The sequence below is a fragment of the Danio rerio genome, chromosome 11 (assembly GCF_049306965.1).
Source record: "Danio rerio strain Tuebingen ecotype United States chromosome 11, GRCz12tu, whole genome shotgun sequence".
In the NCBI taxonomy this organism is placed as follows: domain Eukaryota; kingdom Metazoa; phylum Chordata; class Actinopteri; order Cypriniformes; family Danionidae; genus Danio; species Danio rerio.
Window position 1 is genome coordinate 27816902 of NC_133186.1, and position 15741 is coordinate 27832642.

The 15741-nt window shown below is 37.6% G+C and overlaps 2 protein-coding genes across 4 annotated transcripts in view; one reads left to right on the plus strand and one right to left on the minus strand.

Moving 5' to 3' along the window:
• Positions 1-6385, plus strand: part of grik6 (glutamate receptor, ionotropic, kainate 6) — a 17046-nt gene extending 10661 nt beyond the window's left edge. The window contains exons 10-11 of the mRNA XM_021479846.3: positions 5187-5431; positions 5666-6385. Coding sequence (XP_021335521.1) covers positions 5187-5431; positions 5666-5764 — 344 coding nt within the window. The 3' untranslated portion in view covers positions 5765-6385. The remainder of the gene's footprint in view (positions 1-5186; positions 5432-5665) is intronic.
• Positions 6383-15741, minus strand: part of plch2b (phospholipase C, eta 2b) — a 26856-nt gene continuing 17497 nt past the window's right edge. For all 3 annotated transcript variants that reach the window (XM_073916765.1, XM_068224345.2, XM_073916766.1), the window contains 7 exons: positions 13874-13981; positions 13670-13794; positions 13507-13591; positions 11965-12111; positions 11794-11873; positions 8902-10030; positions 6383-8763 (listed from right to left, as the gene is read on the minus strand). In XM_073916765.1, the coding sequence (XP_073772866.1) occupies positions 8747-8763; positions 8902-10030; positions 11794-11873; positions 11965-12111; positions 13507-13591; positions 13670-13794; positions 13874-13981 (1691 nt within the window). In that variant the 3' untranslated portion in view covers positions 6383-8746. The remainder of the gene's footprint in view (positions 8764-8901; positions 10031-11793; positions 11874-11964; positions 12112-13506; positions 13592-13669; positions 13795-13873; positions 13982-15741) is intronic.

A 15741-nucleotide genomic window follows, 5' to 3' on the forward strand; every position in this document is an offset into this window, starting at 1 on the left:
AATCTAAGAGCTTCCTTATCTTTTATAGGCAGCAAGGGTCAAGAGACATTCACAGTCCAGAAAAAAAAAGAACCAAAACATTGTCAAATCACTCCATGCGACTTCAGTGGTTCACCTGTAATCACATGAAGCTCCAAGGACACCTTTGACTAAAGTAAACTGTAAATATATCTTCTCTCCTGCATCAGTTCAGGTCCGGTCATCAGATACAGTCCTCATTGCACCCTGCAGCTTGATGACAGTGTTGACCAGGTCATTGCCTACATCTCCCCCTACCCTAAACCCAACTGTCACAGTAGCATGGACGCTACCTTAAAGGGCGGTAGTTGACAATTGCCTATAACCTCTCCCTACCCTAAACCCAACCATCACAGTAGCATGGGCACTACGTACCTTACCTTATGTGACAATAAATGTTATTTGATTTGATTTAGTGGGCGGTAGAAGGTCTGCTACATAGTTTAAGATAGCCTAGGCCTCCCCCTACCCTTAACCCAACCGTCACAGTAACAAGGTCCTCTACGTAGTTGACGATCGCCTACGTCATCAAGCTGCAGGCGGCAGCGAGGACATTCTGGGTCATCAGGGTGCAAATTTAATACAGGCAGTATGATATATTGCCAATAGAGTCAGCAGCACAACACACAAGTGTTGTAGTGCCCATAATAAATGTGCAATCTGGTCTGATATTAAAGACATAGGTAACAAAGTCATGTTTATTTGTTGCACAAAAGCATGCACTAAAGTGTGCTATTGGAGCTTTATATAATTACAGTTAAACCACTGAATTCACATAGACTTGACTTAATCAACATTAAATGTCTCAGGATTTAGGATTCAAATCTATTCTATCTACGAAGGATGAGCTCTTCAGATTTAAAAAACCTTGATCTAAAGTATCTTAATTTTAACTGATCTCAGATGTTTGGAATGACACAAACGTAAATAATTAATAACAGAATTGCCATTTTTGGGTGAACTAACTCTTTTATTACGGACAAACAGAATCCTGAGCTATCTTACATCATGGTCATTATTTACCCATGGTTAACAATTAATCCTAGGCAGACATACACAAATCCTTCACAGGGTATTATCCTAAACTCTGGGTTGATATCGAATGTACATAAAGGGTCAAGCGTAGGGTTGTCCAATCTTGTTTTTAGAAGGTCAACCCCCTGCAGATTTTAGCTTTGGCTTAAACAAGGCTAAATTTGGGCAGCTAGTGAACATCTAATAGAAGTTTAACCGTAATCCGAAGTAGACCAGTCATCAAGAAATTCATAATTACACGTGAAGTCTGTCTAATTTATTTGATAACTAGTTTATGTTTGGACTACTGTTAGATGCCTATTTGGTTTTTACTGACAGACCAAATTTAGCTTTGTTTTAGCTGTCTATGTTTGAACATCTATTCGACATATTTTAAACAGAAAAAAAATACTTGATGGGTTGTACTGTATGTCTAAATATAATGTAATTGATGTGAAGAATTTACATTATTTAAAAAAAAAAATCCATTTATTTTGGACTATTGCGATGGCAACATTATGTAGGAGTGCTCCATGCAGTGCTTTTTGCATTTAAAGCGTCAATTTGTGACAGTAGGTGGGCTAGTTTCATATACTATATATCAAGGGTCGCCACAGTGGAATGAACCACCAATCCATATGTTTTATGCAGTGGATAAATGCAACACCAATACACTTTCAGAAACACACACATACACTATGGCCAATTTGTATTATGTTTTATGCAGTGGATGCCCTTCTCCCTGCAACCCAGTATTGGGATACACCAATACACTTTCAGAAACACACACATACACTATGGCCAATTTGTTTTACACAATTCACCAAGAGCGCATGTCTTTGGACTGTGGGGAAAACCGGAGAAACCGGAGGAAACATGGGGAGAATATGTAAACTCCCCACAGAAATGATAACTGGGCCTGCTGGGACTCAAACCAGCAACCTTCTTGCTGTGAGGCGACAGTGCTAACCACTAACCACTGAGGGCAAATAAGGGCATCAAGAGATGCAATCTAAGTTTTCACTTGCTTCCTAGCAATAAAAAGTGGATAAAAGAATGTGTTATAAATGAAAAATTGGATGAATAGACCAAGTCTTTGTTCTCTCCACTTTAGCCCTGATGTCTTTGAGGCTTTTAGTTGACCAGAGCTACTGAAGGAGCTTACAGGTGGCTATATATATAAATGTAAGCTTAAACTAAATACACTGCCATTGATTGTTCCCAATAAAGAGTCTATCCAGACTAGTATTTGTGTCTAGTATTATACTTTCCTAGTTGTGTTGCACTGAAAATAGCAACAGGCAGTACAAGTAGCCCACATTGTGCAATCCTTTGACATCACTGACCCAGAATAAAAAAATTATACCCCTATACAGTACAAAATGAATAGACTTTAAAAAAATAATGTAAATCTTTCATGAGTTTTCTATTTCACATGTCAGTAAGAGACATGTTTATGTTACATATATAAAATAATATATATAAAAGCCATAGATGTCTTAATACTCTGGGTTTCTTTTAAAGTTGGAGTGGTACTCTGCAGTGCTGTGGGTCTCAAGGACTGAACTCATTTACTCCTTATCTAAAGGCTCCAAGGCTACAGAGTCCTTAACAGCTTCAAATGCATGAATGTTTCTAAATGTTTTCTGGCCCGCAGTCATGGTCAGAAATCATAATTTGCAGAAGGCTGCAAAGGAGACACCTGATGCAACAGGCTGAATAAAGAATATGAAACAAAAGATCCTTCAATCTGAGCTGACCTTCGACCGAACTAGGATGCGTCTTCCAATTGAAAAGCACCCATAGTGAATCTGAAAACCTTGTTTAGTTGTTTGAGGTGCTCCTCCAGGGACAGATTGGAACTTTGTTGCATACCGTATTGTTGGCTATCAAGTTTGTTTTCATGTAGATTCTAACTAGCTTAAATTAGCTTGTTGCTAACATGTTTAAGGACTTTAAGTCATGCTGCAGTGAAAAATAATTAATATTGTGTATGACTCCCATGAGCTTGGAGGACTGCATCCTCTGCAATGACTCTGAAATAACTTATTAATAAAGTCATCTGGAATGGCAAAGAAAACGTTCTTGCAGGACTCCCAGAGTTCAAGTTTATTTGGATTAATCTTCAATGCCTCCTCCTTCACCTTACCCCAGACATCCTAAATAATGTTCATGTCTGGTGACTGGGCAGGCCAATCCTGGAGCACCTTGACCTTCTTTGCTTTCAGGATCTTTGATGTGGTGGCTGAAGTATGAAAAGGAGCGTAATCCTGCTGAAGAATTTCCCTTTCCTGTGGTTTGTAATATAATGGGCAGCACAAATGTCTTGATACCTCAGGCTGTTGATCTTTCCATCCAATCTGCAGATCTCCCGCACGCCCTCATACTGAATGTAACCCCAAACCATGATTTTTCCTCCACCAAACTTGACAGATTTCTGTAAGAATCTTAAGTCCATGCGGGTAATTTGCAGTATTTGTGAGGATTGGGATGCAGTTTAACAGATCATTCATCAGAAAAATCTACCTTCTGCCACTTTTCCAACTGATCAACTAAAAGTCAAGTGATTATTTCTTGCTCTTACAACTGGAATTGAGGACAAGACTTTTGTCAGGTAGTTTACTGGCATGTTTAAGGCACAAGAATTTGGAACTGCATAATATTTGGCTTAAAGTGATTTTGGAAAGATTGAATGTTAAAGTTGAACAGGGGATATTTCAACACAGATATTCTCAACTTTTGGCTTGAATAATCTGGAATGCTTTGTAAGTTGTTTCAAGTAAAGTGTATTTATAAACTAATTTCAAGAGGATCATGTGCTGATGATTGATCACAGCTGGTCCCGCATTATTCAATTTATGATTCAACAATCAGATGATTCCTAAGTCTCCATAAATAACCTAAGTTCCATTGCATAGTCACCTTTGTTTTAAAGAATCCCTCCTTCCACCTCTACTCCTCCTTTGCTAGATGAGCAGCACGGCAGCCCAGTGGTTAGCACTGTTGCCCCACAACAAGAATGTCACTGGTTCTAGTCCTTACCAGGCCAATTGATGTTTCTTTGCGGAGTTCACATGCTTTCCCTGTGCTTATGTGGGTTCCCCCGGTTTCTTCCCACCATCCAAATACATACAACTTAAGTAAGTTGACTAATCCAAATCGGCCCTATAGACGTGCTCCTACTAAGTAGTTATATCTTCAAAACAATCCTTAATTGCTCACTAGCTAAACATCAGGGGAGTTCTTAAGACCTACCTGAGCTTAAACTCCCCTCTCGCCCTGCAAACGGGAGGAAGCCCCGGACTCAAGGATCTTTTGAGCTCAGGGGTCTCTCCTGGGAGAGCATGCCAAACATGTTTTATAATCAATCATCAGCTAAGGGTGAACTCTTGAAATGCCATATAACAATGTTTCAAATAAATAGTTTATAAGTGGAGTTAACACCCCTTTGCACCCCATTTTTACAAATTGTCATTTAAGGATTTTATTTTAAAAATGGAGTAAACCAAAGTGAAGAAGAGCGCTTCATTCTTACCTTTACAGCCTAAAATTGATAGCAGTTAGGAAGACGAGGAAGCGAATGTTGCGTCCTACATTAATCCAATCAGTGACAATGGCCCTGCAAATATGTGAATAAGGATTAACTCAGGTGTAAATTGGGAAGCAACAAATTCCAGGTTTCTCTTTACCCAGGTTTAGAATGACCCAAGTTTAATGATATCAGTCCTAGAAAGGAGATGCTTTTTTACGAAAAATACACATGAAAAAATATTTACAATCTAAAAAATGCTGGGTTGTCATAAAGCAATGTTGGGTCAAATATGTACAAAGCCAAAATTCCATAATTTTTTTTAATGAAATTTAGGTTTTTAACCCAATGGCTGGATTAGCGACCTTGTTGTGAGGCGACAGTGCTAACCACTGAGCCACTGTGTTGCCCATGAATAAACCAAATGTTGGATAATTTATTTTGAATTAAATTTAAGTTACACTTTGTAAGCCAATGGTTGACCCTACCCCGCAAATTTTTATAATGTAGATTTTATGGTGAGTGCTTGAGTTGTTTAAGCAAGATCCCTAGTTATTTTAAGGTTTACTCTGCAGTTCAGTCTGTAATGAATGGTTTCACTGAATCAATGTGTTTATCGGGACAGGATCTGCCATGCTGAAAAACCTGAGCGTGGCCATCCTGCAGCTGAGCGAGGCAGGGGAGCTGGCATACCTGCGTACCAAGTGGTGGGCCAGCAGCTGTTTACCAGATAATGCCAAAGCCTCGTCTCTGAGGGCCCACAGCATGAAAGGCATCTTCCTGGTGCTGGCTATAGGCCTTGGGATTGGAGTTTTGCTATCCTTGTTTGAACTCACCACAAAGTCTCGCAGCGCTGCAGGGGAACAGAAGGCAAGTAAAGCCAGTATAAACACACACACACACACACACACACACACACACACACACACACACACACACACACACACACACACACACACAAACATCTGCACAAACTACCACACCAGGAAGCTCATTTCCTGTGTCTTTTTCCATTTACTTCAGCATTGAACTGTTGAGTGGAACACTGTGTTTTTGTTCATGATAAAATGTTCAGTGAAAACAAACCTGTTGTCGTCCACGCAGAAATCCTGCTGCACAGTTTTGACTCAGGAGTTGAGTCAGCGTTTGAGAATGACCAACACAAAGAGAGACCAGGACACTTCAGACAAGAGCAAGCCATGAACGCTTCAACGACATCAGTGACACAGCAGAGTGACTTTACTGTACATTCAGAGGTGCTAGCTATTATTATTATATCCCAAGTTAGAAAATGATATATATTTTATACATATTAACAGATTTAGATTTGATACTTAGTAGATTACATTTTTTATTACGTAAGTTTACATTTAAAATGGTTACATTTAAATTAAGCTACATTCAATAAAGGCGCCTTTTCATTTTAATCTTGATTTGCATTAGATCATTATCATGCATTCCATGCTAAAACAGTATAGAGAAACAGAATTAAACATTTTGAGGCCACTATTATGTTTAAAATATTAAATGCTAAGATCTGTTTTGCTAATAAACGGTAAGGACTGGAGACATTGACCTTGAAAAGAGTTAAATTCGATTTTATGTTAGTTCTGTAAACCTGTGGAAATGTATTGCATGAAAATTGTCTATAAAAAGTCAAATATTTCATGCAAATACAAATGACAAGTAACATGTTACGGTTGTTTTGAATTTAAACGTGGGGAAAGATTTACAAAAAAAATCACCTCTTTGTCTTTGTCAAGAAAGAGCTATTATATCTGGCATCATGTATATTAATCAATTAATAAACATGCTCTAACACCACTGTGATTAGATTTATTTATTTTTTTTACAAATATATGTGTAAACATATTTTTATAAATACACATAAATGTAACATATGTACATGTGATCAGTTCAGTCTCTTGAGTCTTCCCAGCAGGCACAGGACATCAACATGACGTCAGATTGACATTGTACCCCAATAATGTGGGACGTTGCTTTTTGGGTGGAAAGAAAATCCGGTTGACGTCAGAACCTTGGATTTTGGTCACTTTCAAACGTAATCTAAACACATCAACATCTAATGATTTTACAGCTTGATGTTGTGTGGACATTATTATTATGACGTCTATCAAATGTAAATAAATGTCAGTATTTTACCTCAATATGATTTTGGTTTAAGATGTTGGCTCGATGTAAGATTTTGGTCACTTTCCAACACAACCTAAAATCAACCAAAAGTCATTTGACGTCGTTATTGGATGTCAAAAGAAATGATGTCGTTAGACACTGGCTAGACATTGAATTTTGGTCACCTGACATCATGACCTAAATCTAACCTAATATTAACGTCTTATGACATTGTGTGCCTGCTGGGTTACAATTCAAATGAAAATAAATGCAAAAGTCTGTGAGTTCATACTACTCGCATTCATACTATATAGAACATACTTCAAATACTCACGTGCAATTTCAGAAGCAGCTCTAATGTAAAATTCTAGGTTGCTTTTTAGAAAAACTATAAAATGTGAATACATGAAATATGGCGGCATGAACATTTACAATACCTTTTCCAGCATTCAGACATGGTTACGCTTTCTGGATATTCATTTACACAACCATTTTCTAAAAAGACATTTTGGAGCTGGGTTTCAAAGTGCAAGCTTTTAACAATAAAATGATAATTTCTGTAAAACTCTGTAAAAAACATGGTAAAAGTTTCTGTAAAAGTACTAGAGAGTCTAAACAACAGCACTGGACTACAGGACCGTATGCGCTTTGGTGTGTAGTGCTTCTACACAAAGTATCATCGCCAACTAATGGCCTGACATGCATAATGCAGCGCTTTTAGCTGCCATGAAAACATAGATTGCTTAAACAATGTTGTCGTCTATTTTCCAGATGCAAAAGTTGTACGTTTAAAGGGTCACGGAACAACAACACACATGGTTTGAGATGTTGACAGTCATATATATATATGTCCCACATGGCTAAAAACACTATTAGGACAAGTTTATTTTACTAAAAGGTAAAAATTGGTTGTTTTTGCATTGAGCAAATTCGTTCTTCCGATTTAAAAAGAACTTTTGAAGCAACGTCATGGCGATGCCATCATTGTATAAATTCCAGCATGGAGATTGGCTGTCTGTACCGGCTGGTACAAAGTGATGTCAATGAGTTTTCAGCACATCTGTTCATTAATTCATTAGAAAAACTTGGTTCAAATCAATCAGTGCACTCTATTGTGAATGAGACGCAACTTTATTAATAGGCATGATATAGTTTCGAAGACTCCTTTAACCTGTTATAGTATTCAGAGAGATGCAACATTCTGTTGCCAACCGTAATCCAAACAAGTAGAAGAAGAAGAATTGTTAGGAGGCATGGATCGTCAGTGTTGCTTTTATATGTGTCGCAACAAAGGTTTTGTTTCAATTTCCCCGCAATGAGAGCACAGCTCGCGCGTAGATCTTATAGTGGTCTGCTAACACGCAACCAAAAAATTATTATTATTTTTTTTTACATGAGACCTTTTTGCATCTGGAAATGGTAAAATCAGAATTTGCCACTTGTCTTCTTTTACAAAAAGATGCGGCTCCAGTCTGTGTTGATTGTCCTGTTTCTACAGATCTGGTAAGTGTGTGATCAGTGTTCTTTGTTTATGTCCGTTAGATGGCAAAGTCAGTTTGTATCATAAGCAGAACTCTTTCAGTTTTTAAAGACATACCTTAGTCAAAATTATATACTTACTAAGTTTACAGTAATATCACTACAATATTAGGGACTGAATATCCTCCACTTTCACACAGCTCTCAGATCCACTGTATGCTCTCCGAATCACTGTCTATCTCTCCTATGGCTGTGTTTGTGTTACTACTGTGAAAATCAGCTCATGCGAATACCGAAATTTCCCTTTTCATGTAAACACTTCCCTCTTTCACCACTCGACACTCCCACCTAAACAATGATAACTCACCCACTATCCTGACGCGTTTCATGGCCCTTTAAATATGTAAACATTAAAACCCTAAGTTTTAAACAAGACGACATTTGTACAAAATACAAATATTTATATTTCTTTTACACAATTGCATTTCTTCCAGTTGCATATGTCCACATCCGTCGCAGTAGCTGTGGTGTAGAATTCATCTTTATTCTGTATGCTTTCAAGTGCATTTTTTTCTACAATGTTGAAGAATCTAAAACAAAACAATAAGACCAACATTTTTAAAAAGTGCTCTAAACGTATTAAACACAAAAAATAAGCATTAACATAAAATCTACATTTATTTCAAATCCAATAATTTAGAAACAGCATTTGGCACTTTTCTCCTTACCTCTGAAAAACAGTGGCGAATGGCAGCGAATCTCCTGTATTTTCTGCTCAAACAGGGCATTCATTTCCCTCTGCAGTGTGCCCATTGTCTGCTGCTGGTTGTCAGGGAAACGGCATGGCAGAGTACTCAGGTCAAGGCTGTCCAAACTACTTAGGCTGCTTGATTCACTCTCTGCGATGTTGTGATTATTAGGAACGAGGTCGTTTGCTGTGGTGTAACTGCACTGTGGGAGAAAATACTGGTTGATGGGGTCTCTCCTTATGTGACCAGGGGTATTTGGAGGAGAGGTGGGACGCCGTCTTGGCACGCTTTGTGATCTGCATCCTTTCAATAGGGAATTTGGCGTGCCTTTATCATTCATGCGTCTGTTTAGTGCTGGGGTCGCTGGGATTGACAACGGCTGCCACCGAGGGTTAAGCCTAGCATCTAGAGAAGATCTGAATTTATTCTGGGGCACCAACGTGTTTAATGTTCCCCTAGAAGGATCTAGTACTCCATCAGGTATTGGGTGGAAATTCAAGGGGTCAGGTACTGAATGGATCATTTTGGACATCTCAGGTTTTTGTTCTGAATGTTCATTAGCTGCTGAGATCTGCCTGGACAAGCACTGTTCATTGAGTGTTGAAGCGGGGCTCTTCGGTATGTCTGTAGACTCAAACTCTAGTTTAGATGAAAGAGAATCATTTTGTTTTGACTCTGTGTTGTCCTCAAGGTGTGAAAAAGTCTGAATGTCCAGTTCGGAGCTGCTGTGTGAGTCGAATGCTAAGTTGGTGTAGTCCACCGCTGCTCCACCAGTGTATGGGATGGAGGAGAGGCGGCGCCGCGGCTCATGAGATCCTTCTGGCTCCTGAAAACTGACCCTATGGGCTCTTTTGAGGGGTTCGCTTTGAGCTCCTCTGAGTAAAGATGCAGACTGGGAGGTGCTCCTGCTGTCCTTCGAGCTCACATCATCACTGTAACGTCTGTTGAGAAAGTCCTCTTTGGTGTAGCATTCGACCTTCACCACTTTCGATTGGTTCTTCCCACTTTTCCGGAGGAAGTTTGGAGCGAAAGACTTTCGTGTGCCATCTTCAGAGGTCTGCATAAGGTTTTTCTGGATTAGCTGCTTCACTGCATTGCTTGATTTGACCTGGTCATGAATAGATCCAAAATAATTAATGGTGATCAATAAAAGCTTATATTAACTAACTTAAACACTGACAATAGTTGAATTTAACGAATGTTGTCATTTTATTTTCATTCATTTATTCAATTCATTGCTATAAAATAAAACAATTAGTGAGGAGACTATATTCAGATATTATAGACATTTTTCATGGTTGCTGCATGGAGGGCACCATAGCAGCGTATTCCAGTAGGATGCTTAGAATTTCCATTTAGAGCGTTTACAACTTGTTAATCTTAATCCGAAAATGGTTGTCAAAACCATTTTGAGTAGCTTAAGGAGTGTTTTTGTGATTCACAACTTTGACAGTTTTGAAAGGTGTGTGTTAAAGCCGTTATACATCTTTCAGATGTGGTTCAAGCGCGAGAGTCTGCCGTCAGATAAGATGCTCAAATATAGCGTCTGTACCCGACGTGTTAGCTGGTATACTGCGCTCAGCAGGCTCTTCAATGCAAAGACAGACATCACATGCAATACAACACTGCATTATAGAGCAAATTATATTAATTTCATTAAACTTAACAGGTATGTAAGGTATGTTAAGTAAGTAAAGGCATGCAATTTCCAAGTAAATGATCACTTTAAAGGGCAGAATATGTTGTCTGACCTAAAGAGTAAATGATTCACAGCGGTTGTTTTGAATTCCTATTAGATCATATAGGTGGCGCTGATCGACAGCAGTATTATTTGAAAGACATTAAAAGCAAGTAAAATAGATAAAAACTATAAATTCAAAGCTGTCCAAATGTGACTGTTTATACGCATTAATTTGCTGATCAGACGTTCTTAGCATGCTCCTTACGCATACACGCAAAACATAATGGGTAATTTTTTATGAAAAAGGTCTATCCGCTTGTTAAGTGCGACGCCACATGAAGCAGCTTCCGGGTCCAAGCACTCTATCAAATTGTATAGGGAGACTCATCAAACAGTAATAATAGAATCAGATGCAGCTGACAACTCCCATGACAATTAAACTACGCCTTTGTTTGTTGTAAATGTGCTCCCTCTAGTGGTGAAAATTACATACATTTACATTATACAACTTATAATGTAGCAATGAAGACTTAATATACAGAATAACGCTGTTATTAGTATTAGTGATGTACAATATAGGCCAATTTTTAGCTCCAGTTAAACAAATCGGCAATCTATAATTTCAATTTTAACATTAAACTGCTTCCACAGTTTATATATAGTTATAAAATTAGTTATAAACTAATTGTTTATTTATTTCTGCAAACTTGTAATACATTTTCACCCAAATAAAACTAACGTTTGACCTTTATAGAAAAAAAAATTCAGAAAACAAGTTATTGGAAAAATATCTCACATGTTCACTGCTGCTAGGGGGCGCCACTATTATACTGATTAATTTTCTGTGCAGCACTGACAATACAATTCTGTGAGCATGCATATTTTTCTGTGTTTGTGAGAGAGTGAGGAGAAAGAAAATATGCCCTTTTCATGAAAACAAAAAGAAATTTCACTGAAAATGAAGCATATAGTTCATCACATATGTCCTGCCTTTGTTACATTAGCTTGCTTGCTCTTTGTCCTTGTGGGGTTTTATTATTTTGTCGTAATGACATAAAAAAAATTGTGATGCAGTGAAAACATCCATAAAACTGCTTAAGCAATGTGTTTTCCAAAAAAAGACTGCACATCATAGAACATTCATTGACCAATCAGACTCATCCCTCCTCTCTAGTATAACAGAGTGTTACCTTTCCTGTGATGTCATTAACAGCAACATGAACAAATATTGACGCTTCTTCCATGCCTTCTAAATAGACATGTCGATAACCTGTGGATCAAGAAAATAATATAAGGCTGAGTGATTGAATTATACTGTATTTTGCCTATCCAATAATGTCTCTGGATTGACATGTAATTACCTGGCATCATGCTTTTAAACGATATAGTTCGCTGTCCAATAAAGTCTCGTCCAATTGGATCGTGGTCCCAAACCATAAAGCGTACTAAGGCAATCTGAGGCATGTGCAGCGTAAACACTAGAGTCTCCTCCCACGTGGGGTTAAAACCTGATCATATGGCATTAAAACATAAACATTTTACAATTGAACCAGTAACTTACTACAATACATATAAAAAAAGATATCATTTAGACAACATAATACAATGTGTGTAAATATCTGTTTATTGAACTTTCACAAATATTTCAAGATAAATGTATAGGAGAATAAATATAATGTATATTATTTAGTATTTAATTAATCACAGTTAATTTAAATTTACATTGATGTACAATATAATGAGATCTGATTCATTTTTCCTGAGTAATAAATTACAGCTTGACATTTTAGTCTAACAATATTTCATACAGCATAAATAGCGTTAGTCATATTTATAACAACATTTTTTATTTTGTTATATTAATCTTTTATTAAAAGACTCCAAGGATCCCAGTGCAGCGACAAAATTCTAATATTAAATCTTTCAATGGACTTACATGTAAAATAATATCTTTTAATTTGATACAGCGCTTCACAAGTGTGATCAAAGACATATGACTATCGCATATTTAACCCTCTGCTGTTCCTTTTTTGGGAATCACACTTGTGGTTTTAGCCGGTCAAAAAGGAACGAATGCCTGTAAAGTATCCTCTGTTTTTTTTTTAGCTAAACCAATCAAATTTATTTTTTGTTCAATATTTTTTTTAATCATTTAGAATTTTTAGAGATTTGAGGTCATAATTCATACTTATGCAGTAATTAATATCCATTTTTTTCATTAAAAACAATGTAAGTTTTGTAATTTTTATTCATTCATTTTCTTTTCGGCTTAGTCCCTTTATTAATCAGGGCTCGCCACAGCAGAATGAACCGCCAAATTATCTGGCATATGTTTTACGCAGTGGGTGCCCTTCCAGCTGCAACCCAGCACTGGGAAACACCCATAGACTCTTACATTAACACTTATACACTACAGCCAATTTAGCTTATTCAATCTACCTATAGCGCATGTCTTTGGGCTGTGGAGGAAACCGGAACACTCAGAAGAAACCCATGCCAACACGGGGAAGAACATGCCATCTCCACAGAGAATTGCCAACTGATCCAGCCGAGGCTCGAACCAGCGACCTTCTTGCTGTGAGATGATAGTGCTATGCACTGCTACCCACTATTTTTTTTAACAACCATTTAGCATGTTTAAATCATGACCTCAAGTTTAGTGTGTTCACATAACAAATGCCAGCAAAGTCAAGGAGTTTCAGACAATTCCTGTAATTCAGATTTTTTAAATGTTAAAATTATATTTATTTTGGTCTAAAATGACTGAAGACTACCAGAGGGTTAAATAACAACATTACAAAACTCAAATATGCATTCTGCAAAACAAATTATACCACAATCATTTTACAGGGACCACTAAAGTAACTGCAAGCTGTGTTAGCACAATCTATCTTAGTACTTACCATTGTCATCCACTACTCTTGTCTGTTGTTTATTGCAATCAATGGGCAATCCAATAATCTCCACTTCAACAAAGGGATCTATGATCTGAACAGCGAAACATTCAATCTCAGACTGCTTGTCATGTATCATTTCCTCTTTTTATTTCCATGTAAGTGCACTCACCTCTCCTCTGTCCCCTAACATAGAGTCTTTTGGCTTGGGCAGCTGCTGGCCACTAATAATCTTGAGCACTAGCTGAGATTTCCTGTGTCCAGGCAAAGGGTCTTCCAGCACTGGATTAAAGGCACCTGAGGACAACCATTATGTGTGGTGAAAATTACATTTCAAAGAAAATACAGCATCAAACACCCAGAGAGGCCGTCTTACCTTTACACATGCATTTTGGCTTCAGCACATAGCCGCAGTTTCCATTCGCCGCAAATTTGGCCCTGTTCAGCTGCAGCATACGGCCTTCTGTTTGATAGTTGAGAGCGACTGCAAAGATGAAACAACATTTCAAACAAAAGCACGCCACCACTCTGATGTAAAGGAGGCAGAAAGCCATTTTTGCCAGTGGTGATTCTCCATCGGCGTTAAAAATCAAAGTCATCACAGTTTCACTCTTAATTTAAAGAAATAGGCTTTGATTATAAGCACACACATAGAAAGCTGATATGTTGCAGTTTATGCAAATTACTTGAAGGACATAAAAAGTCATATTTCGAGTCCACATATAAAATCTAATATATATTAGCTATATATAACTACAATTGTATATATGTGTAAATATATTTAATTTAATTAAATTATTCTTTATTTCTATAGCGCTTTTACAATGTAGATTGTGTCAAAGCAGCTTAACATAGAAGTTCTAGTAAATTAATGCTGTGTCAGTCCAGTTTTTTTAGATTTGAAGTTCAGTTTAGTTCAGTTCAGTTTAAAGTAGAGGTCTGCATTCCCACGTCTGTACCGTGGGAGCCGTGGGACCCTACCAGATTTCTTGCAACATGGGAATAAATTTCAGAATAAATCGCTGGATCGGTTGGTAACTGGTGTAATTAAACCGGGAGCGGGCGGTCTAACAAAATCGGTCTCGACTCCCGAGCGAGCATGCACGCGTATGTATGTGTGTGAATGAGAGAATGAGTATGAATGTGTGAATTCAAAATTTAGTCCCACACAGATCTCTAGTACAAATACCAAAGGGCAAATCCATCTAATCCTTTCTAAGATGTGTAGCTCCACAAATCCAAAACCATGCAAGCCAGTGGTGACAGTGGCGAGGAAAAAACTTCACCAATTGACGAAAGTGAAGAAAAAAAAAAACTCTAGAGAAACTAGGCTCAGTTGGACACGACTATTTCTCCTCTGGCCAAGCTTCTTGTGTAGAGCTCTTTTCTAGGTGCCGGAGGCTGAAGAATATTGGACATCCATTAAGGAGAATCGGCAGTTGTGAGTAGGTCACCGCCGGGTGTTCAGGCTGGCCCACGAGATCAATGCAAAAACTTGTCTGTCACTGTGGTCTCATGTGTCACTGTGGTCTTATGCTCTCCACTCCTCCATGACTGCCACAGCATCTGCTCAAGATACGACCTGGTCCAGAATTATGGATACCTCTAGAAGTGCTCTGTGGTTGGCATCATATATGGCCATAGAAACATAAACAAGTCCACTAAAGAAGGTCGAGCCGTCTCATTTATGGCTCCTAAGCTTTGCAATAGCCTTCCTTATAATGTCCGAGGCTTAGACACACTCTCTCAGTTCAAAACAAGATTAAAGACCTTTTAGTTAAGCATACACACAGTGCATCACATAACTGCTCCATGCAGGTGAGTGGGCTTGACAAACCACTCTTCCTGACTTAATATACCAGGCACTTTGTTAGAAATACTTGTTTGTTTCTATGTTTGTTTATACAACTCCTATTTTCGGTTATAGCACTTAATTTTTCATTTTGTTTTCCCTTAATAATAAAAAAAATTTCAAAACTGCATGATGTGTTTACTTGTGTTATCACTGACTAATATTAAAATTTATATGATGATCTGAATCATTAAACTGTGACAAACAATTAAATAAATAAGAAATTAGCATGGGGGCAAATATTTGTTCATACCACTTGTCTATATAAGTATATCTAATACATAATATATGTACATATTTGAAAATATATAATAATATATGTACATATTTGAAAATATCTAATAATATATGTACATATTTAAAAATATCTAATAATATATGTGCATATTTGA